At 40.8% G+C, this 24,812-nt stretch overlaps 1 protein-coding gene across 8 annotated transcripts in view; it reads left to right on the plus strand.

The window, feature by feature from the left end:
• Positions 1-24,812, plus strand: part of TERT (telomerase reverse transcriptase) — a 505,909-nt gene that overhangs the window by 383,569 nt on the left and 97,528 nt on the right. For 7 of the 8 annotated variants that reach the window (XM_075586351.1, XM_075586357.1, XM_075586355.1 and 4 more), the window contains one exon: positions 13,457-13,642. In XM_075586351.1, coding sequence (XP_075442466.1) covers positions 13,457-13,642 — 186 coding nt within the window. Of the gene's footprint in view, positions 1-13,456; positions 13,643-19,207; positions 19,544-24,812 lie in introns of those variants that run through there. The other variant, XM_075586358.1, reaches the window with a different exon arrangement.

Here is a 24,812-nt window from a genome sequence, read left to right on the forward strand (position 1 = left end):
GGTTTTCGTGATATCTACAGTAAATGAAGCAGAAATTGTAAAACAGAAATCGTAGTATGTATTCTGTTAAAGAGCAACTCTAAATCCATCCACAAGATGTCACCAGCATACTACAATAAAATGCTAACAAAGATGCCCAAAGCTATTGCCAATGTGACAAAATTACACAGTGCAATACTGTACATATATATTCTCTTGAAAAAGGGTAATTTAGTTTAACCCTTTGGCCAAAGCGTTGTAAGCTTGCTGCCACTTCAAGGCACGACCGTTAGCAGGTCCTAACACTCCCTGAGTTAAAATTCTTAATTACCTCTATAATTAGGGGAAGAATGTTTGGGGTTTCTCAGAGCTTGTTGGGTATCTGTGTGTTTATTAACTATGTGCAGCTGGTCTCAGTTGTTTTTGGGAGGTTAGTGGCCCCTCCCCCCAATGTTTAAGCTCACCCCTCCCCACTTTCCAAGTTGGCAGGTCAGCTTCATTCTGCTGGGTTACAATTGATCCAATGCTGATCATTCTTCCCCTAATTATAGAGGTAAATAAGAATTTTAACACCTTGAAGTGGCAGCAGGCTTACAACGCTTTCTTTATTTGTTTTTTGTTGTATACAATTAGCCACGCCCACTAGCAGTCCATTTGACACTTATATACATATATATGTTCTGTGGTAATGTTTGGGGTTTCTCAGAGCTTGTTGTGTATCTGTGTATTTATTACAATAAAATGCTATTTGTAAACATACTTTGTTTTTGTGTTATGTATTTTTTTGGAAAAAAGGAATGCATGGTTGTGAGTTTGTTGGCGTTCTGTGATATGGGGAATAACGTCAGCAATGGCCGTGCTTGCCTAAAACTTAAGCTGCAGACTTTGAAGGCCTTATAAGATGTCACTTACCTGTACTTTGGAGTTAGCAGTTATTGAAGAGGTTATAGAACCATTTCTAAAGATTGGGGTAGGAAGAGTTCTGAGCACGCACGCCAACGGTCTGTCCAGTTTGGAGGAAAGATTAGAGGCTAATGACCAACACCTACGCAATCTCCAGGACAGTTACAGGTCTCTCTATCTCTCTCTCCAAGACCCACAAGCTGCTCCTACTGCTTCATGTATTGCTTCCACTCCTTTTTCTGCCTCTTGCCCTCCTCTTGAACCCAGACTCCCTACGCCTAATCGCTATGGAGGAGACCCCCATGAATGCCGGGGGTTCCTAAACCAATGTTTCATTCAATTTGAAAGGAACTCCTCCCGCTTCACTGCCCCCCCGTGCCAAAGTGGTGTATATAATCTCTCTTCTTACAGACGACGCACTTGCCTGGGACTCTGCTACCTGGGATCGAAGGTCGGACCTCACACAAGACATCGGGGCCTTCACCAGGGAGTTCCAGAGGGTGTTCGAAACACCTGGCTGTAAGGTATCTGCTACGTCCGCTCTTTTCCATATTTCCCAGGGTAATCGTCCAGTTGCAAGATATGCACTCGAATTCCGGACCATTGCCGCCGAGACGGATTGGAACGATGAATCCTTGTCCGCGGCATTCTGGCAGGGGCTCTCTGAGATCCTGAAGGATGAACTGGCCACGTATGACCGTCGCACTAATCTGGAGGACCTTATCGCCATTTGCATCAAAGTGAACCATCGCCTCCAAGAGAGAAGGTACGACCGAGCACATCACAGTGGTAATTCTATCAGGTCCGTTCCGCTTCAGGTGAGCCCAATAGAACCCCAACCTGTAGATACTTCTGAACCCATGTAACTCGGGGACACTAGTCTCACTAAATCCAAGTAGCAACGTCACAAAGACGTCCGACTTTCTCTATTGTGGAAATTCGGGACACATAGCTTATTTCTGCCCTAACAAGTCGGGAAATGCGGGGTTCCCATGAGGCCCAGGGGAGTCTCATTGGGAACGCTATCTCTTTCCCCTAATTCTTCTAATAACCCCTCTAGGGTTCTCCTACCTATTACCTTATCTGGGGAGGGATTTCTTGTCTCTGCGTTCGCTTTCCTTGATTCAGGATCGGGAGGCAATTTTATAGAGGATACAGGAATATAGTCAGGGCAAGGGTCCTGGCTACAAAAGAAACCCATAATTGTACTCTATGGGGGCAACAATAGGTAGGACAAAATATAATCCCAGGCGTATAACCTAAAAGATGCCAAACAACGCAAAACAAAAAAGTTTTATTAAAGCCTAATAATAGGAATGTAATAGGAGAGGTGTAGGCTATATATACACAGGTGTGTTAAAAATGGGTGGTGGTGACACAGTGTTAAAGAGGGTATAAGGCTCCTCCTCAAGCCCACAATGGGTACCTTGTACTAAGGGGAGAGTTAGTCCCTACATGTAAATAGGAAGTAGAGTATATCCAACAAACCTATACCAGGTTCCTCAATGTAAGCTCCTGCTGGCTAATCTGTAGAGACACTTGTTTCCCTAGTTCACACAGTCAGCAGTCTGTATAGCATTGTCTTAAATTCACAATAACCAATTGCAGATAGAGTGTAACATACAGTATTACATGTAATGCCATTTTTACCCTATTACACAGGCCTTATGTCCAAATGTCAGCTCACAATAAGCACTTTGCAACATTTTATATAGACGTGTTAAGCTACATTGTAGAGAAAATATAGCATAGAAACAGCTTGGCTGGTGTATACACACAGCACTCAGACATTGAAAATAGCCTGTTCCCAAAGTTCTAATCTACTGCTGTATCCCATCAGATGTCTCAGCGAGGTGCAGGTAAATGAGCCATTTAAGTATAACACATGATTAGCCTGTGTAGCCTTGCTGGCATTATAAAGGGTAATTGCATAAGGGAAAAGGAAAAGGTGTATAGACACCAGCGCTATACAACCAGTTATCCGGGTGTATGTCCAGTCACACGGTTCGCAGGAGCTCCTAACACAGCGGGTCACCACCACCGACGTCAGTGCGATGACGTCATCTAAAACCGATGGTCCGTTTCGCGTACAGGATTACGCTTCATCAGGGTAGGAGTGGTAATGTGCTCTATTCCTCTCTTTCCTTATGTACCCTACCTCACAATTAAGGGGAGCTACTAGGAGAATCTTTATTGGTTGACTCAGTCCAAATTGTGTCTTTGTTAGGACTCTAATCCTTGTTATGATAAAGCTCATAATGGGTATTAATTATTTGCAGTTGGCATATAAAAACGTATAAATGGACTGGAGGTTACTTACAATCCTACAATTAAATATGTGCTTGTAAGAGGACATGTGCAGAGGTATGCAATGGAGACTTTTTTAAGGTGAAATTAAATAAGGCTTTTATTGCGCCTGTTTCTTTAACAAAAGAAAATCATCCAAACGTATGCAAATAAGGGGTCAAACAAAGCTTCTGTTCCACTTGCGAGTATTTCTAGTTAAACCTATGCAGTCCACAACTCCCTTTAGATTAGCATGTCTACCAGCTCCAAACATATATCTTGATATGTGCAGATATACAAAAAGTCTTAGAAAGGAAAGTCTTATCTGTCTCTTGTAGGGAAAGGCTTCTTTGTTCTCCAGGTTTAGAAGTCCTTTCACCTGTGTCTTGCTGGCAGCGTGCAGTCTCTTCTGGCAGGCTCAAGACGTCTATCTCCTTGTTCAGCTCACAGGTGTGCTAAGGAGTCTCACTTCCTGTCTCAGTGGCAGGCTTTTTCTAACACCTCTAATCAGCCAGGTGCTGGTCAATTAACCAGCACACTGCTGGATTAGAGGCAAGTTTTCTGAACAGGGTAAGTCCCCTGTTACAGTGCTGTAGGGACAATTATCCAGAATACCAGATTTCACAGCCTTGCTGTGATAACAGATGGCTCACAATACCTTGCAATAAATTGTGATAAATTGACTCCCTGTTTGTTACTTGAGTCTCTTTGTTTAATACGCAAACTGTAATGAAAGTGTACTTGCACAGGTACTATATATATTGCATACTAGGATGTAAAGCGTGATGTAATACACAATAATGACTTGTGAACAGAAATAGCTGTAACAAGGCACCAGGTAAGTTATAAACTCAGTACTAACATGATTGCATATGACATAGTATATTTTTTGAGGTCCACTTGGGACCATATATATGAATTGTCCTGAACCATGAATAGTACACATAGGTCCCGACAGCCAAAATGCTAATATGGTCACCTAATGATTTGTGAGTACTGGGTAGCAGATAGATTGAAATTGGGATTGAGGGCAGATAGACTCACCGTCGATTAACCAATACCACTGGATAAGATATTGAACAATTAGGCTAGAATATGGGATAGTGTAGGAGTGTGAGCCCTTATGTAGAACCGCCTCTATAAGTCAAAACAATTCAACTATAGTATATGACTCATTAATAATATATCCCTACAGTAGATTCCATTTCAAAAAAGAACATACTTGACAACTATAATGGTAGAAGTATAATCCTAGTGTTCAAATGAGTGTGTATAAATAATCCACGGTATGGTATATGATAATATGAACCCCTGAGGTGACATAGATACAGTCACAGAAATGGTGTACATATGAACCCCTCGTTGAGGCCGTCTGGATGCAATGTCTGCAGGGTATAGATCCATCTACATTCAACTTGCATGAGATGGTGGTCCTAATCCCCTTTCCTTGGTCCCCACAGTACATGCTCAATGCCACAAAAGCTAACTGAAGTCAAATCCCCATTGTGGGCATCATTGACATGTCTCACTACTGGTACATGCTTGCTGTTCCTAATAGATTGAATATGTTCAAGGACACGGGTTTTTAATTGCCTATGGGTTTTACCCGCATACCTTTTACCGCATTTACAAGTGATTAAATATATAACCCCCGTAGTGAGGCAGTTAATATAGTCCTTGATATAGTGTGTTTTTGAGCTTGGATCCAAAAAGGTATTTGTCTTGTGCATGTACAGTAGGTGCAAGCTTTGCACCTACCACAAGGAAAAGGTTTTTTGTCACCTACTCACGTTCTAGGTTGTTTGTCTTGATAGTAGCTATGTACCAATTTATCCTGTAGATTACGGTCTCGTCTACATGTCATTGTAGGGTTGTTTTTAAGGACCTGTCTGAGATCACAGTCTTCCATTAGCACATACCAATGTTTGGAAAATATGTTTCTAATACTATTCCATTGGCTGTTATATGTGCCAATGTATCTTATGATGTGATTGCCTGTATCCCGACCCGGTCTCTGCCCACTGACCAAAAGTTTTTCCCTCGGTACCATCCTAGCTTTTTTATAGGCACTTTTAATAGACCCCTTACTGTGTCCTCTCTCCAGAAACCGCTTGGTCATGTCCCTTGCCTGATGGTCAAATTCCCCCATACTGGAACAGTTGCGTCTCAACCTTTGGAACTGTCCAGTTGGGATACTAGTCACCATATGATGAGGGTGGTGACTGTCTGCAACCAGCAAACTGTTGGTGGATGTAGATTTGCGGAAGACAGTTGTCTCTAAACTGCCGTCGTCTTTTTTGCTTATTGTCAGGTCAAGAAAGTTGATTTTGACCTTATCTGCTTCATACGTTAATCTGAGGTTGTGATGGTTGTTATTCAGTACTTCCACAAATTTACTCAGTAATTTCTCGGAGCCACTCCACAGGAGTATCACGTCAACAACATAACTGGCCCATAGTTCTATATGGCCCGTGAATCTATCCAGGGCATCGCTGAAGATCAATGTTTCCTCCAACCAGTCAATATATAAGTTGGCGTAGGTGGGTGCGCATGTGGTCCCCATTGCGGTGCCCTGGATTTGGTGATACATCCTGTGGTTGAACAGGAATTTTTTTTTTGTAAGAACAAAATTCAATAACTGAACGATAAATTTGTTGTGCTGTTTCTAGTCCCTACCTCCTTGACTTGAGAAAATGTGACACAGCCTGTATACCGTAATGATGTGGTATGCTGGTATACAGTCCCTCAACATCTAAACCCACCAGTAAGGTCTCCCTATCAACAGTTACTGTATGCCCTCCAGCCTCGACACCACATCCTTTGTGTCCTTGAGAAAAGAGGGGAGTGTGTTAACAAAGGGAAGTAACACAACGTCTAGATATTGGCTAGCATGTGATGTTAGATTATTGATCCCTGAGACTATCGGTCTCCCTGGAGGGGGGACTTTTCCTTTGTGTATTTTGGGGAGATGGTAAAATGTAGCTGTCTGGGGGTTCTGGATCAGCATGAAATCATATACTTTCTGTGAAATAACCTTATTATTTAGTCCTTCCATTAATATCTTTTTAAGTTCTGTAGTAAAAACTATAGTTGGATCATTTGGAAGGATAATATAACACTTATGATCTCCCAGGAGATGAGCACATACTGTATGTTTTGATATGCTTCTTTGTCCAGAATTATAACATTGCCCCCTTTGTCCGATGGTTTAATAATGATATTTGTATCCTCCTGGAGATCTTTTAAGGCTGTACGTTCTGACCAATTCAAATTACTTGGGCCAGTGTGGTGAGACAGCTTCTTAATATTCGCTGTAACCAGCTTAGAAAACATATCCACATTTGTGCTCGTCTCCATAGGTGAAGTAAATTTGGACTTCATTTTCTTCCAATAAGCTATTCATGGTTCTCAAACAGGAAAAATCGGTCAGATCAAAGTGTTCAAAAGGTGTGTTATGATAATAATTCCTTTGTCGTCTTGTAAAGAATTTATGTAGCAATAACTTGCGAGAAAATGGAGACGAGCAATGTTATATTTCTGGACAAAGAAGCATACCAAAACGAATGTGCTCGTCTCCTGGGAGACCATAAGTGTTATATTATCCTTCCAAATAATCCAACTGTAGTTTTTACTACAGAACTTAAAAAGATATTAATGGAACCATTATAGTTGTCAAGTATGTTCTTTCTTGAAATGGGATCCAGGGATATATTATTGAGTCATACACTCTAGTTTAATCATTTTGACTTATAGAGGAGGTTCTACATAAGGGCTCACACTCCTACACTATCCCATATTCTAGCCTAGTTGTTCTAATATCTTATCCAGTGGTATTGGTTAATCGACCGTGTGTCTATCTGCCCTCAATCCCAATTTTCATCTACCTGCTACCCAGTACTCACAAATCATTAGGTGACCTTATTAGTATTTTAACTGTCTGGTCCTATGTGTACTATTCATGGTTCAGGACAATTGATAAATATGGTCCCAAGTGGACCCCAAAAAATATACTATGTCATATGCAATCATGTTAGTACTGAGTTTATAACTTACCTGGTGCCTTGTTACAGCTATTTCTGTTCACAAGTCATTATTGTGTATTACATCACGCTTTACATCCTAGTATGCAATATATATGGTACCTGTGCAAGTGCACTTTCATTAAATTTTGCGTATTAAACAAAGAGACTCAAGTAACAAACGGAGTCAATTTATCACAATTTATTGCAAAGTATTGTGTAGCCATCTGTTACCACAGCAAGGCTGTGAAATCTGGTATTCTGGATAATTGTCCCTGCAGCACATATTTAATTGTAGGATTGTAAGTAACCTTCAATCTATTTATATATGCCAACTGCAAATAATTAATACCCATTATGAGCTTTATCATAACAAGGATTAGAGTCCTTACAAAGACACAGTTTGGAATGAGTCAATCAATAATGATTCTCCTAGTAGCTCCCCTTAATTGTGAGGTAGGGTACTTAAGGAAAGAGAGGAATAGAGCACATTATCACTCCTACTCTGACGAAGCGTAATCCTGTTCGCGAAACGGACCATCGGTTTTAGGTGAATTCATCGCACTGACGTCGGTGGGGGTGACCCTCTGTGTTTGGAGCTCCTGCGAACTGAGTGACTGGACATACGCCCGGATAACTGGTTGTATAGTGCTGGTGTCTATACACCTTTTCATTTTACCTCTGCAATTACCCTTTATAATGCCATCAAGGCTACACAGGCTAATCGTGTGTTATACTTAAATGGCTCATTTACCAGCACCCTGCTGAGACATCTGACGGGATACAGCAGTAGATTAGAGCTTTGGGAACAGGCTATTTTCAGTGTCTGAGTGCTGTGTGTATACACCGGCCAAGCTGTTTCTATGCGGTATTTTCCCTACAATGTAGCTTAACACGTCTATATAAAATGTAGCAAAGTGCTTATTGGGAGCTGACATTTGGACATAAGGCCTGTCCTGTGTATTAGTGTAAAAATGGCATTACATGTAATATGTTACACTCTATCTGCAATTGGTTATTGTGTATTTAAGACAATGCTATACAGACTGCTGACTGGGAACTAGAGAAACAAGTGTCTCTACAGATTAGCTAGCAGGAGCTTACATTGAGGAACCTGGTATAGGTTTGTTGGATATACTCTAGCTATTTACATGTAGGGACTAACTCTCCCCTTAGTACAAGGTACCCATTGTAGGCTTGAGGAGGAGCCTTATACCCTCTTTAACACTTCGTCACCACCACCCATTTTTAACACACCTGTGTATATATAGCCTACACCTCCCCTATTACATTCCTATTATTAGGCTTTAATAAAACATTTTTGTTTTGCATTGTTTGGCATCTTTTAGGTTATACGCCTGGGATTATATTTTGTCCTACCTATTGTTGCCCCCATAGAGTACAATTGTGGGTTTCTTTTGTAGCCAGGACCCTTGCCCTGACTATATTCCTGTATTCTCATATACCTTATTCCCTATGCACCATAGGAGTTTATGTTTCCTTAGACATTAATGGAGAGAGATAGGCATTTTTTGCGTTTGTACAGCAATTTTAAAGATCAAGGATTCGCGGAACGCCATCGTATCCCCCTCAAACAAAAGGAGAACCCGATAGTCTTATAAGCCATTGATGGAAGACCGTTACAGCCAGCATTTATCTCCTTAGAAATGGTGGGTCTTCATCTTAAAACTGGAGAGGAACATCAGGATGAAATTCTGCTCAATGCTATTCACACACCCTCCGTTGCGGTAATCCTTGGGCTTCCATGGTTACAGATCCACAACCCTCATGTGGATTTGTCTGGTAAGGTGCAGATACAATGGAGCTCCTTCTGCACCACTAACTGCTTAGTGAGACCCAGTACTACTTATGGAGCTTCCATACCCGCAGAGAAAGGGAAGGTGCAAATACCAGAGGAGTATGCCGAGTTCAGAGACGTCTTTGATAAGGCCAAGTCTGAGGTCCTGCCACCACATCGACCATTCAACTGTCCTATTGAACTGCTTCCAGGTACTACTCCACCCAGAGGGACTTCTTACCCGTTGTCGATGCCCGAGACCAAGGCCATGAAGGAATACATTGCCGAGAACCTTCAGAAGGGATTCATCCGTAAATCTACCTCCCTGGCCGGTGCCGGATTCTTGTTTCTGAAAAAAAAAGATGGAACCTTGAGGCCATGCATCAATTATCGGGCCCTTAACAAAATTACTATTAAAAATCACTACACACTTCCTCTTATATCTGAACTTTTCGACCGTCTGCAAGGCGCTAATATTTTTTCCAAGTTAGACTTGCGAGGTGCTTATAATTTCATTTAGGATCTGTCACGGTGATGAATGGAAAACTGCGTTCAATACCAGAGATGGACATTATGAATACCTGGTCATGCCATTTGGGCTGTGTAATGCCCCTGCCGTGTTTCAAGATTTTGTCAATGAAATTTTCAGGGACTTTCTTAACTCTTTCGTAATTATCTACTTGGACGACATTTTGATATTCTCTAAATCTAGACAGGAACATGTGAACCATGTGAAATAGGTGCTTCTTCACCTACGGGAGAATCAGTTATTCGCCAAACTCGAAAAGTGCCAATTTCATCAATCTTCTACTGTCTTTTTAGGATATATCATCTCTAATACTGGACTTACTATGGATCCTGCTAAAGTCAAAACAGTTCTGGACTGGCCTCAACCCACCACTCTCAAATCCATCCAACGTTTCCTTTGATTTTCTAACTATTATCGCAGGTTTATTCAAAATGTTTCTTCTTTGGTGGCTCCACTCACAGCCCTAACTAAAAAAGGAGCTGATCCTGCCTCTTGGTCTCCCGCCGCCATTCAGTCTTTTGTGCTTCTAAAAAAGGCGTTCGTGTCTGGCCCGGTTTTTGTGCACCCTGATCCCAAACTTCTGTTCATCCTCGAGGTGGATGCATCTGATGTTAGAGTTGGTGTTGTTCTTTCTCAAAGAAGGAGACCGGAGTCTACCTTACATTCCTGCGCTTTCTTTTCTAAAAAAAAAAATTTCAGCTGAATGCAATTACGATATTGGTAATCGTGAACTCTAGGCCATGAATCTAGCACTCGAGGAATGGACACACCTCCTGGAGGGTACGGAGGATCCCATAACTATCCTTACTGACCACCAAAAATTGCTATACATCGAGGGAGCCCGTCGGCTGGGAGCTCGTCAAGCAAGATGGTCACTCTTCTTTTCACATTTCAACTTTATAATCTCCTATCTTCCCGGAACAAAAAAACCTCAAAGCAGACGCACTTTATCGCCAGTTCTTGATGGATGACAAATCCGAGGACCAACAAAAATCTATTCTTCCTTCTAAATGTATTCTTTCGGTTACCACCTTTAACACTCTTAAGAATATTGTACGTCAACTGAGCCACACTCTGGCCGGCCTTACAGTCCCTGAGGACCGTCTTTTCACGTTCCCTAGTTATCGTAAAAAAGTTGTTGATTGGAGCCATTCCTCTGGATCAGCAGGACATCCTGGAACCAGGAGGATGCTGGACCTTATCTCTCGAACATTTTGGTGGCCTGAGATGCAAAGAGACTTTAAAGAATGTGTAGCCGCGTGCCCAACTTGAGCCAGGACTAAGACCCCTAGGAATCTTCCTTCAGGTCTTCTTCAGCCTTTCCCATTCCTGATTGGCCGTGGACACACCTGTCCATGGATTTCATTGTGGATTTGCCTATATCTAGGGGCATGAAGCCGATCTTAGTGGTGGTGGATCGATTCTCAAAACAATCCCATTTTGTACCCCTCAAGGGCCTACCCGACTGAAATCTTCCGGCTACATGGAGTACCACAGGTCATAGTATCTGATAGAGGCCCGCAATTTGTTTCTTGTTTCTGGCGTGCTTTTTGTACTCAATTAGGCACTGCTCTTCATTTCTCCTCGGGATACCACCCTCAAACGAATGGTCAGATGGAGAGGACCAATCTGTCTCTAGAACAATACATATGCTATTTTGTGTCCGATTCCCAGGATGACTGGTCCGAAATTTTACCTTGGGCAGAATTCGCCCACAATAAGGCACAAAGCAGAACGACTTTGGAATCCCCTTTCTATGTAAACTACGGATTCAACCCGTCTACTCTTCCACTTTCTTTTCCCTCATCAGGGGTCTCAGTGGGAGACGACAGGATTAAGGAATTGCAAAATCTCTGGAAGGGAATCCAGAGAAACATCAGAACAGCCATCAATCGTCAGAAGATCCAGCAGATCTCCACCGTAGACCAGCTCCAGAGTTCAAACCGGGCAACAGGGTCTGGCTCTCTTCCAGGAACATAAGGCTGAAATTTCCGTCTATGAAATTTGCTTCTAGATTTCTCGGTCCGTTCCCCATCGCTGGGAGGATCAACCAGGTCACTTATCGAATTTCCTTACCCCCTTCTACGAGGATTCCATCTGCGAGGATTTCCTTGCTCAAACCGGTTGTCCAGAATAGACATTCAGTTACTGTCACTCTTACTTCTCCATACATGGTACAAGGCCATCCCGAGTATGAGATACAGTCCATCATGGACTCCAAGATATCAAGAGGTTCACTACACTATTTGGTGAATTGGAGAGGATATGGCCCGGAAGGGAGGTCCTGGATTCCGAGCTACCGAGTTCATGCACCCAGGCTGGCCCGCCTGTTTAATTTAAAATTCTCTAACAAGCCTATGTGGAGTCGCCCAGAGGTCGCTCCGAGAGGGGGGGGGGTACTGTGAGGATTTGTCAGTCTGGCGGTCGGAACCCACCACGCCAGCCTGTCCCTCCTACCTCTACAGATGTCAGGGATGAGCAGTATCTCCGTGGACCCTCTACACACGGGTGGCGCACGATCTGTCACTCTTCCTGCAGGCTCCGGTATCCGCCCTCGCTCTGACGCGGTTGCTCTGTGGCAGGGTCATTCGTCCAGCCCGCGTCTAGATCTGCCCCCAGTTCCAGTGATGGTCTTGCGTGGTGCGCAAGTGACGCGCGCTTCCTCCAAACCCGTGACGCGCGCGGGACAGGCCTCTTCAGTTTCCGCCTTCAGGCCTCGTTCCCTCTCGGCTGACGAGCATGCGTGGTGTGCGGGTGGCGTGCATTCTCTCACTTCTCTGACTCGCACGGGTAGAAGCCCCTTTAGACACCAGTGCAGAACTTGGCATTTTAGTGTTCTGGTTTTTAGTGTTCTGGTTTTTAAACACCTGAAATTGACACAGTAGCACAGTACGCATTACAATTAGTTCATTTCATTGCATTTAATTGCACACAATCCATGAAATTCAAACTAAGCAACCGCGATAAACACGTGTGCCTGGGGCGATTGGCTGCGTTAATGCCACGTGGAGTACAGCAGCGCACACGAAAACGTGCCTTGATTTGTTAGAACAACGGCTGCTGCATCTGTAACCAAAATACAACATTTTTGCAATAACGATATTACGGGGATTACCAACAACTTTAACCCATAGCATCCAGGAAAAGTAAACTTTAATGACGGTTGCATAAAAATCTGTGATTCAGAGTTGCACCATTTATCATAGCCTTTATCTTGTTTGTTTATTAGCTTGTAAATGCTATGGTGCTGTAGTTATCCAATTGTGAGTAAACCAATGTAACTAATATTTCCTAGACTTTCAATCATTACGGCCACTGTGAGATTTCTCAGACCTATATTATAGTACTGTGTCATACAAATCCTTGCAGCATTCTTTACACAGATAAAATCCAGTGCAGATTAGATTGTCTGCTGTATGTGCTACAGTGCAGATAAGAGTTTGACTTTCACACTTTCAGATAAAAGCTTTTAAACACAACTGAAATTCTGAAACTAATACATGGCACATAACTTATTACTTCATACAACTGCTCTAATCGAGGACAAAAAAAACTGTTTGCTGTAATAAAAGAAAGGCAAAACGAATATTGTAAAAAAATAATAATGCAATGCACAGTATATAAAGCATAACAACATTATATTGTATCCGAAAACGAATAGTGAAATCCACATCTTGTATTCCCGATTTATGCTCTGGGAAGGTGTAGGGAGATAAAGGAATTTGGCTAAAATAATGCAGAGTGTAGCTTGATGAGGCAGGAAATTAACCTAAAGTACAGTCGAAAACTTTTGAATTCAAGATTAATGTGGTCTTCAGATCCTTATTGTAGATGCCAGATTTCTCAAATGTGATCAGATTGACGGATTAATTTTTAAGATACTGTATACAGTATGGTAATTTTATTGCTTCCCATTCTTTATTATTTTACTTTTTATGTTAGAACTCTTGCAGAAGGAATTCCCCAGTATGGTTGTTCTATAAGCCCTCACAAGACCGTGGTGAATTTTCCAATAGATGACATACCAGAATGCTCTAAAGCGGAACAGTTATCAGCTCACTGCCTCTTCCCATGGTGTGGTCTTTTGCTTGACACACAGACTTTGGAAGTTTACTGTGACTATTCCAGGTAAGACTTTTTACCATTAACTACTACATTCATTGTGACGTCCCTTCAGTGTATGGGGTAATAATTAAGCAATTAATTAAGCAATTGGGAAATTAATATTTCTGCAAACTGGTAAAAAAAAATCTGTGACAGTAGGGGTAGATGTGACATTTTTTTAATTAAGGCCAAGTCCACCATTACCCCTACCTGTCAGTAATTCATTTGTTTTGCTTGTGTGTGTGTATATATATATATATATAGATATATATCTATATATCTATATATATATCATGTTCTTGTATAGCGCTGCTAGTTTTATGTTGCGCATTACAGAGACATTTTGCAGGCATAAGTCCCTGCCCCGTGGAGCTTACAATCAATGTTTTTGGTGCCTCGGGCACAGGGAGATAAAGTGACCTGCCCAAGGTCACAAGGAGCAGACACCGAGAATTGAACCAGGCTTCAAACTCTCAGTGTCGTTACTCACTGAGTGTCTCTCTCTCTCTCCCTAACAATCTAACTTTCCCTGACTCAGTCTGCTGACAGTAACTGCTGGTAACGAAGAGATTCCAAAAGATTGATTTAGGTGCAAGTGGAGACAAGAAAGGAAAACATAGGGTAGTATGTTCTAACAATTTAGCCCCTGATTGGTACGATATGCACTCACAGTGTTGGAACTACTGTAATTCAAGCCTTGTATCCACTCTGGGATCTGGAACAGTATAGACAGTCTGGAGCGTCCAACAGCACGTATTCCACAGCCAGGTATTATCTCATACGTAGCGTTGCATATAGAAAGGAAGGTAAAAAACGTACAAATAGTGTAACACAGTTTTAATAAAAAAGATAATACGATAACAATAAGTAAAAAACTCACACTTTGTGAGTTTTCATAAAACAGTTGAGAATTCAGAGTATCTCACACTCATAATATTCAGCTGGTCTTCTGACAGTCTCTAACGATATCCAAATACACCTCTGTTGTTATTTTGGTATGTGGTGATATATACACACAGTTCAAGTGGCCTTGGGTTCCAGTGACGTCACACTTTACACCAGCACTTTTAGTAGTGCCCATAGTCTCTTAAGACCGGATTAACTCCCCGTTTAAGTGAGCCCTGATTGGGTCTCTCTCTGCACCTAATGTGCTCCTAGTACTCACGGTACTTCTCGGGGTCACAAAGAATCTAATGGTGTACTCCGCTCCGGACAATCGGGGCTTCAGATGAAACTCCTCTCCAACGCTGGCATCTCTCGTCCTCTGCGTCCGTCACCTCCGCCATGCGTGATGACGTGATGACGTCACTTAGTCTCACGAGAGTCCCGTTCTTCTAATTGCTTCACAGTTTGCCAAATTATTGAGTCCTCCACATTAAAACATGTAGCTTAACAGCTACCTTGTATTCCTGTGTACTGTAGACAAAAGATAATCCACGCCCTAGAGTTAATAAACCATGATACTAAATATAAAGAAATAGAAAAGAAAGTTAAATTGAGGGTTGACAAAAACGAAAGAGACACAAAATTACGTAAACAAAGAAAAGCAAGGCGAGATAAGGAAGATTATCAAAATAATTGCTATAGAACTTGGAAACAAAATAGAAAAGATAACCAGATGGAAATGAAAGAGCAAAAACAACCCACTAACCAACCAGGTCATCAAAATGTTAATCATGACCACTACCATGCCCCGAAACCTAATCCACATTATAGGAAGGATTATCAACATTGGGGGGATAATAAGGATAGATATTGGTACGCTAGAGATAGACGGGGCTCTGGTGATTATAGAAATAGCAAACTAAGTTGGAAAGGGAATTATAAAAAACAAGCTGCTCAGAGTTATAACTATAGAGAGAAAGATATAGAGGAGGTTTTTCAAGAAGTTGAAAAGCCCTCTACATCAGCTGAATCGCGCTCTTTTTTAGAGAAGAGACAGGACAAGGACAAACCAGGGGGGGGGGAGAAATCCCAACCCCAGACAAATCACAAATCAGCAACACCCCGAAAAAGAAAAATAGAAAGCCCACAAAGAGAGGAACTAGAGGAGGGATTAAAACCATAAAAGAAACCAGCAATATAGATATACATGCATCAGGAATTTTTAATCTAAGTAATGTAGTTCTGACATCAGATCAAACTAGTGTATTGAGTAAGGGTTTGACCTTTGCACCTGGTAGCAGGATCAATACCTTTAATACATACATAGATATTAGTAAATTTGCTAGAAACCTTACATTAAAGAAATACTCAAAGTACGGATTGCAGAACATATAAGGAACGTAGAAAAGGGTTTATTACAACATAGTGTTTCAAAACATTTTAAGGAATTTCATTGCCAAGACCCTAGAGGTCTCAAATTTATAGGCATTGATAAAATTAGACCCAGTTGGAGAGGAGGGAATCCAGTAATTAAAATATCTTGACAAGAAACATACTGGATCTATGCCCTAAAAACATTAGCACCACTGGGTCTAAATATTGATATAGATTTGGGATCCTTTCTTAGGGATTAAACCAAATCTATACTAAACTATGAATTAACCTGTGTTCTGTGCATTATTTCATTTGGAATATGATGATAATGTTGATATCTTTGTATTGCGGGAATGTTTATTTTCTGTGAATTGTTGATATAAGATATAAGGATTCTTCAGTTGTAATAACTTTATTGATAGGAAATTATTTGATAGATTTCTGGGTGATACATACTTTGTGATGTTATGACTAATATATAAGTGTTTTGATGTATATCTGCATGTCCTTTTTCTCTTTATATAAGTGTCCAAATATATTCATTAGATCAAGGGATTATATAAGTGTGCATGTTAATTTCATGGGATTTATGGAATTATATGAACTAGAACATGATCTGGTCTCTATCTAAGTGTCAGGAATATCTTTTGCAAAATCCACTTTAGGTTGGCAATAATATATATGTGTGTCTTTACAATAAGAAGTATAATTAAAATGTAGGTGAAGTATGTTTAGAGGTAAAAACAATTGACAAACAGGCGCACTAAGGGGTATAAGCACTTTATTGGTAAAATAGGACAGTGGGCATAAGCATCCACTGATACAGTTTAAAACAAGAAAAATGTCAACAAATTACATTTAAAATGACTGGTACATACACCAGTATGGTCGGTGAATAGCACCGGGTCAACACTGGATCTCGCTAGTACTACAGAAAGGGTCCGGACCAGTCTGAGTACTTAACCTGCTAGATGTGTGAAGACCCGCTCCCACCGGCTGCAAAAACTCCACAGGAACTGCCGCCATGTGACATCTACGCGTTTCGCACGTAGTGCTTCGTCAGGATACGCGTAGAGGTCACGTGGCGGCAGTTCCTGTGGAGTTTTTGCAGCCGGTGGGAGCGGGTCTTCACCCAGGGTAAGTACTGTATCAGTGGATGCTCATGCCCACTGTCCTATTTTACCAATAAAGTGCTTATACCCCTTAGTGCGCCTGTCTGTCAATTGTTTTTCCTGTCTGCGAGCCCCCCTTGTGGGAGCCCCCCTTGTGGATCCCCCCCAGACTAAAGGCTGCAAGAGGGACCCCCTACAGTGACAACATTAGCATGGAGCAACACACTCCGTATATGATTAGAGGTAGCTTAATTATGTAATTGGTTCTTTATAATTATTTGCTGGAATTATTATTTTTTAAAATGATTATAAGTAATGATGTATGAAATAATTATTATCTATAGAATTGGATTTATCCATCCCAATATGAATTGCGTGGTTCAATATTTTGATTGTGTTGGTTGTATGAATCCCTTAATGGGTGAATAGTTATAATGTGACTAAAGGTGAATGAAAATGCGGTAATCACGTTAATTTACTCATAAACTGGAGTTTATTGTAATTAAAACCCTAACTCTGGGACTATAATTATATTGTCCATTGTCATTCAACAAATAGGAGCTGTTAAATTTAATTACCCTTTCCTGATAGAGTAATATACATGTATATATAGCATATTGTTTACAAAATTAATTTATCAATTATTTAATGGTGGTATAGGAACTCTATGTTGATGTGGATGGTTAATATACTACCTGATTTAAAATGTTCCATAAATGAAGGTCAAAATAATGACCAATATAAATAAACATTCAGACATATTGTATAACTCATTGTTATATCAATTAGACAATGTAATATGCAAATTTTGGAATTTACTGAATAACCAATCATGTAAGGGAGGAGGGTATTTAACCTGAGATGAGGGACTTAGAGGGAGATCAGCCCCGATGAAGCCGTAAAGGAGAAACGCGTAGGGCGTTGATTATCTTTTGTCTACAGTACACAGGAATACCAGGTAGCTGTTAAGCTATATGTTTTAATGTGGAGGACTCAATAATTCGGCAAACAGTGAAGTGATTAGAAGAACGGGACTCTCGCGAGACTAAGTGACGTCATCACGTCATCACGCACGGCGGAGGTGACGGACGAACGCTGAGGACGAGAGATGCCAGCGTTGGAGAGGAGTTTCATCTGAAGCCTCTGAAGCCTTGATTGTCCGGAGCGGAGTACACCATTAGATCCTTTGGGACCCCGAGAAGTACCGTGAGTACTAGGAGCACGTTAGGTGCAGTGAGAGACCCAATCAGGGCTCACTTAAACTGGGAGTTAATCCGGTCTTAAGAGACTGTGGGCACTACTAAAAGTGCTGGTGTAAAGTGTGACGTCACTGGAACCCAAGGCCACTTGAACTGTGTGTATACAGAGGCGACACGATTTATTCGAGTCGAGCCCTGGTGTCCCGCGATGTGGGGGACGGCGGTGGGGGTTCCGGGGGACTCGGCGGACCCGGAGAGGGGAGGGGGAAAGCCCCGATCGGAGGGCGCTCCTCCGTGGCTTCGGCGCGCGCCCGGCACACTCCGGCGCGCGCCCGGTTACTGTCGCGGCCGAGACCGGGCAAATGCTCGAATAAACTCGGCCTCGACAGTATATCACCACATACCAAAATAACAACAGAGGTGTATTTGGATATCGTTAGAGACTGTCAGAAGACCAGCTGAATATTATGAGTGTGAGATACTCTGAATTCTCAACTGTTTTATGAAAACTCACAAAGTGTGAGTTTTTTACTTATTGTTATCGTATTATCTTTTTATTAAAACTGTTACACTATTTGTACGTTTTTTACCTTCCTTTCTATATGCAACGCTACGTATGAGATAATACCTGGCTGTGGAATACGTGCTGTTGGACGCTCCAGACTGTCTATACTGTTCCAGATCCCAGAGTGGATACAAGGCTTGAATTATTTCCAACACTGTGAGAGCATATCGTACCAATCATACCAATCAGGGGCTAAATTGTTAGAACACACTACCCTATGTTTTCCTTTCTTGTCTCCACTTGCGCCTAGGTCAATCTTTTGGAATATATATATATATATTTGTACACATAACAGCGCTAAAATAGATTAATTCTAAATTGTACTAAATATAGAAACCACTTGAACAAACTATACCAGCTAGAAAGGAACCTAGAACACCTTTAAAAGTCCAAGCAGTAAAAATATATGTTACGGTGAAAGAAAATTAGGATCCACTTGTTGCCTTCTCCACAGGGGAAACTACTCCCATAGAGTCCTAATCCCCAGTGACACAGCGCTTCTAGCCACTGGACAGGTCCTCTGTGAAGTTTGAGACTATTCTGTTTTGCTAACGAACTGTGGTTCAGTGAAAATCTGGAGGAACTGTTGCGATTCCTGTGTCGGTGTAGCATGGGGATTGAATTCAGTGTGCTCCGACACCACTTCCGGTCCGCAAGCGGAGCGGAAGACGTGCAAAACAGACTTCACGTGTGGAGACAGTGAAAGACGTTGTGAAGCGTATACAGTTTAAGTGGGGACGGACTGAGTATTATACTCAGAAATACAAGTGACTTGCTGTTGTTTGTGAGTTGAACCATTGATGAATTTTATAGTGTAATAAATTGTTCAAGCAATATTACACTAGGAGAGTGCGCCTCTCTTTTTTCCTTCCTGCTTTTATTTCTTTTTATATATATATATATATACTTTTTCCTTTCTTATGCATATCCAGTTAAAACCAACCCCACACTGATGAGACCCATTAAGGTCAAACAGCTGTCTGTGGGTGGTTTTCTGGGTATGCACCTTAACCCTGGATGTGCTCAAAGCTGTGACCATGCAGCAAGCTTAAGCCTATAGGGAACCATGTTAAAAATGGTTTTTGAGGCAAAAAGTGACACTGTGTGCTCATTTGCATGTCATTTCCCAGAATCCCTTGCTGCAGTGGAAGTGCTGTATGCTGGGTGATAATGGGGAAAGGAGGGGTTGCAGACCTGCCTAAGACATGCAGATGAGCATGTGAAGTGACTAACCAAAATTGGCGCTCATATACATTTATATTAACAGTGATATATACAATACAATAGTGATAAGAATAATAATACTTATTCGAGCACAATGGTTGATTGCAGCTGTAACCTGGTGTAGGATTGCTTTCTCAATCCTCAAGGAACATGGAGAATGGATCATCAGGAAGCGCATACCATGTGGGAAAATAAGAAAGAAAAGTGCTTTTTGTGCAATATTGTGCAAACAGTGTTATGGAAAGTTGCTATCACAGAATGTATGCACAGGGTACTCACAAACGTGAGGTGGAGTATGGACACATAAAGGTATCTTTATAGACTGACTTCAGTCTCTGGTGCAGGGTAGTGCCACAGCAAACAGATTCCCAGGTAACCTTAGAGTATCTTTATGGACTGATTTCAATCTCTGGTGCAGGGTGGTGCCACAGCCAACATATTCCCAGATAACCTTAGAGTAGGAAGACACTGGACATAGCGTAGACTGTAGGGCATTTAATAAAAAGGTAGACAAAATCCAATCTACTCACATATTAGTAGGTTAAAAATAGCATTTTTGATCGCAATGATCTCAGCAGTTCGCGCTCTTTTGTTTCCACCGGATGGGTCCTCGCTTTCAGGTTTCCCTCCTTCCTTTCTGTGCGGGTCACGGATGCGTTCCGGCAACCGGAAGTGATGTCATCCGTATCCGAAGGTTCCGGTGGGTAGAGGCAACGTCACTCTACGCGTTTCACCGTTCTTGGCGTCATCAGGAGCAGATGAGCATACAGTTGTATTTGCATATGTATATATATATATATATATATATATATATATATATATATATATATATATATATATATATTATACAGAAATAACACTAGATGGCGCTCAAACACTCTATCGAAAATAAACCATGCAGTGAATAAAGTGATTAAATATATCAAAATGATGTGCAATAGGTGATAAAGGAAAAAACACTCAAACCCTTAAGGACTGTTTCAAGGTCCGCAATACACAGAAAGAAGAATCAGGGGAGCGTCAGTGCCTAAAGGAAAAAACGTGATACTACCATAGTGCAGTTACATTAATACAGCACACATATATAGGCAGAGCTCTCACTAGAGCACAATAGTAGCTAGATAGTAATGATCACAAAGATAAAACCATCTATGGACATCTATGGTGGTGTGATATGTCCATCCAAAAATAGGAGCAAAATGGAGCAACAATTAGGAGGTAAAAAATCCAAAGGAGAGACACCAAGCCAAAAATTTAAATGTAGACATTTATCCAACAATGATAAAAATTGGAGGCATACAGGATTCCGAATGGTAATCAGCAAGGGTGTACAAGTGTAGATTTCAGCCGAGTCGCGTTCTCGGGATCTCTGCACGCTGCTTCTTCATCAAACGGTCTCTGACCTGCGCTGCTTCGGGGAGCCGATACGTCACTTCCGGTTTCTTCAACACGTGTAGCAGACGCCACCGGAACTCCACTGCAGACACTCTCCCTCTGGATCTCACAGGAGGGGTTACGCGCCCTTCACACACAATACCCAAAATGCTGCAGCCCTGATTAAATGTGGCAAGATGTTGCACCCAGCACAGATGCCTATTAAAAATATAACATGCCAATATGCTTGTGGTATGAAACAATTATAAATATAATTGTAATAAATGAATTGCCCAAAAAATAAAAAATGTGCATAAAAATAAAAATGAAAAAATGAGTAAAAAAGTGAAAAATGGGATGATCACACTAACTGTGACCTATGGACTAAAAAATAAAAAATAAACTATATAGTTGATACAGTAAGTAACATAAAGTGTTAAAAAATAAGCCATGAAATAGGGAAAACTATAAATAAAAATAACAATACTTAAGTCCATATGAGTCCATGAAATTACAATAATAAAGTCCAGGCTGCTTCTTCTTGGGCTCACCAACCTCCCAACGTACCTATTAGAAAAAAAGAAGAGAAAAAGCGCCCGATCCTTGTATAAAATCAGATATAAATTTTTTAATAAATCATGGACAGACAAATGCACACTCACACTTTGTCAATAAAAATAAGGCATGTTATGGGACCAGCCCATGCACCAGATTGAGGACTCCACGGTAACATCCGCGCGATTGAGTCCGAAATGGCTCCAAATAAACGTTTGCTGTTGCCGCAATCACCGAAATGGATATTCTTCCTTTAGAGCGAAGCTTGTCAGTTCCGTGCGGCCACCATTACTCTCACACGAATCAGGGACCAGGGAGACCTTCACTGACGTCCTCACTCTGGCGTCTGGACTGCTCGACCACCGTAGTTTCAATGCCACGTGACCCTACGCGTTTCCTCCGTCTCAGCGGATTTCATCAGGGATAGACTCCAATTGAACTGTCTGATGTTAAATAGTCCCATTGACCAATAGAATGTTTTCTTCCACAAATGTGTTCAATTCAATTAGTATCTTTAGGTCATCTGTGCTAGATACAACTATTATAATTAGCAGTTAAACGGTTACTAGATTAATTAAAAACAAAAAAGATATAACATAAAATACAACAAACATTGTTTAAAAATATATAGTAAGGATAATATGGCAACATAAATAGTATTGGAAAATGAGATTGACATTACATTGGTATAGTTTTTAAATACCCAATGAATAATTATATAATTAAATTAATAAACTAAAACCTTATCCTATGTTGGTAAATGCAAGGGATCTAACAAAAACTCAGAATATATGAAACATTCTAATATGCATAATGGATATATAGGGGACAATATTGAATTAAATATAAAATTAATAGAAGTACCTAAATAATTATACCTGAATGTAACTAAAACAAGCTTGAAATGAAGAGACAATTTGAGATATTGCTCTCCGTATAATATATAAGGAAGAGATGAAACAATGAACATTAAACATACAATTGTGGAATCAATTGCCTAATAGCTTTAAGAGCTAAGATACCATAAATATACTATATCGCTTCTATACCTTTATGGTGCTTAATACATGTGTATAAAGATGTTATGTCACATGTAGCCCAGAACACCCATTTTTTATCACATTCCGAAGCTACACAAACACATTTCCATTCCCCCTGGTAGACCCATTGTTTCGGGGGTGGAGTCGATGACATCCAGCGTGTCCCAATATGTGGACTATTTTTTACAACCCATAGTGAGCAGATTAAAATCATATTTGAGGGACACGCTGCATGTCCTTGACTCCATCTCTGAAATCAAATGGAAACCCACATATGTTTGGGCTACATGTGACATAACATCTTTATACACATGTATTAAGCACCATAAAGGTATAGAAGCGATTAAACATTTCCTTGATATGGACACTAACATAGGCAACATACAGTCCACATTTATTTTACAGGCCATTTCTTTTATTTTAGAGCACAATTATTTTTTGTTTGAGAACTCATATTATTTACAGATCTGTGGGACGGCCATGGGTACGAGGTTCGCCCCCAGCTATGCAAACCTCTACATGGGTTTGTGGGAGGAACTCCATGTTTGGGGTGATGCAGATCTGGGGGCGGGCCTTGTGTACTATGGCCGCTACATAGATGACATTATTTTAATTTGGGATGGTGACTTGGAACATTTAGAGTATAAATTAAATTCATTTAACAACAATGACATGGACTTAAAGTTTACATTTAATATTAACAAAAAAAGTATAGTTTTTCTGGATCTTGAACTGGAGGCTGGTCCTAGTGGTGATATTATCACCAAAACTCATTTCAAAACGGTTGCCACAAATAGTTATTTACACAGTAAAAGTAACCATTACAAAAGTTGGTTGGACAATATCCCCAGGGGCCAATTTCTCAGAATCAGGAGAAATTGTTCTCTACATTCTGATTTTTTGGCCCAGGGGGAACTATTGGTCCAAAGGTTTCTGGCCAAAGGTTATAATGTTCACACCATATTAGAAACATTTCGACAAGTCAGTATTTTGGATCGAAAGTCTCTGCTCAGTAAATCTAAAAAGGATTTTTTGAAAGATTTGAAAGATAGACCGGTGACTGTCAACATAAAGGATAGCTCTGTTAAAACACCATTATTCATTACGACATATAATAACTCGGTCTACTAGGTATCACATCAATCCTAAATAAACTTTGGAGCATACTGTTGAGGGACCCTATAATTGGGCAGAATTTACCACCAAAAATTCCTATCATTTATAAGAAAGCCAGAAATTTGAAAACAATGTTGGCCCCTAGTCGCTTAAAACAGAGCATTGATCTCCCCGTAACCAGACTAATAACAAAAGGCAATTCCACCTGTGGTCGCAACAGATGCTTAACTTGCAGACATATATGCAAAAATGATCAAATAACTTCATATCACAACAAATCCATTCATACAGTTAAAGGTCATATGAATTGTTTATCTTCATTTGTTATTTATGTTATCACATGTTTATGTGGTTATCAGTATGTGGGGAGAACCACACGGACTTTAAGCACAAGATTCCTAGAGCACAGACGAAACATTATACATGGAATTACCACACACAATCTGTCTAGACATTTCTTGGAAAAGCACAATAAGGATCCATCTTCTTTGGTGGTGATGGGTTTAGAACAAATTCCTTTAACACTGCTTAGTGGTGATAGAGTTAAGAGACTGAATTTAAGGGAGACCTACTGGATATATATGTTGGAAACATTAAGCCCGGGAGGTCTCAATGACTGTATTGATACCAGTACTATTGTATAACATTATCCATTTAGTACACCGATGGGATCTCAGAGGTCTGGGTTGAGCGTGTCTAACATGCTCCCTCTGTGTTTTCCCAGATGGTGGATTGAATGGGGGACCCCTG

Source organism: Ascaphus truei, chromosome 2 (assembly GCF_040206685.1).
Source record: "Ascaphus truei isolate aAscTru1 chromosome 2, aAscTru1.hap1, whole genome shotgun sequence".
Taxonomy (NCBI): domain Eukaryota; kingdom Metazoa; phylum Chordata; class Amphibia; order Anura; family Ascaphidae; genus Ascaphus; species Ascaphus truei.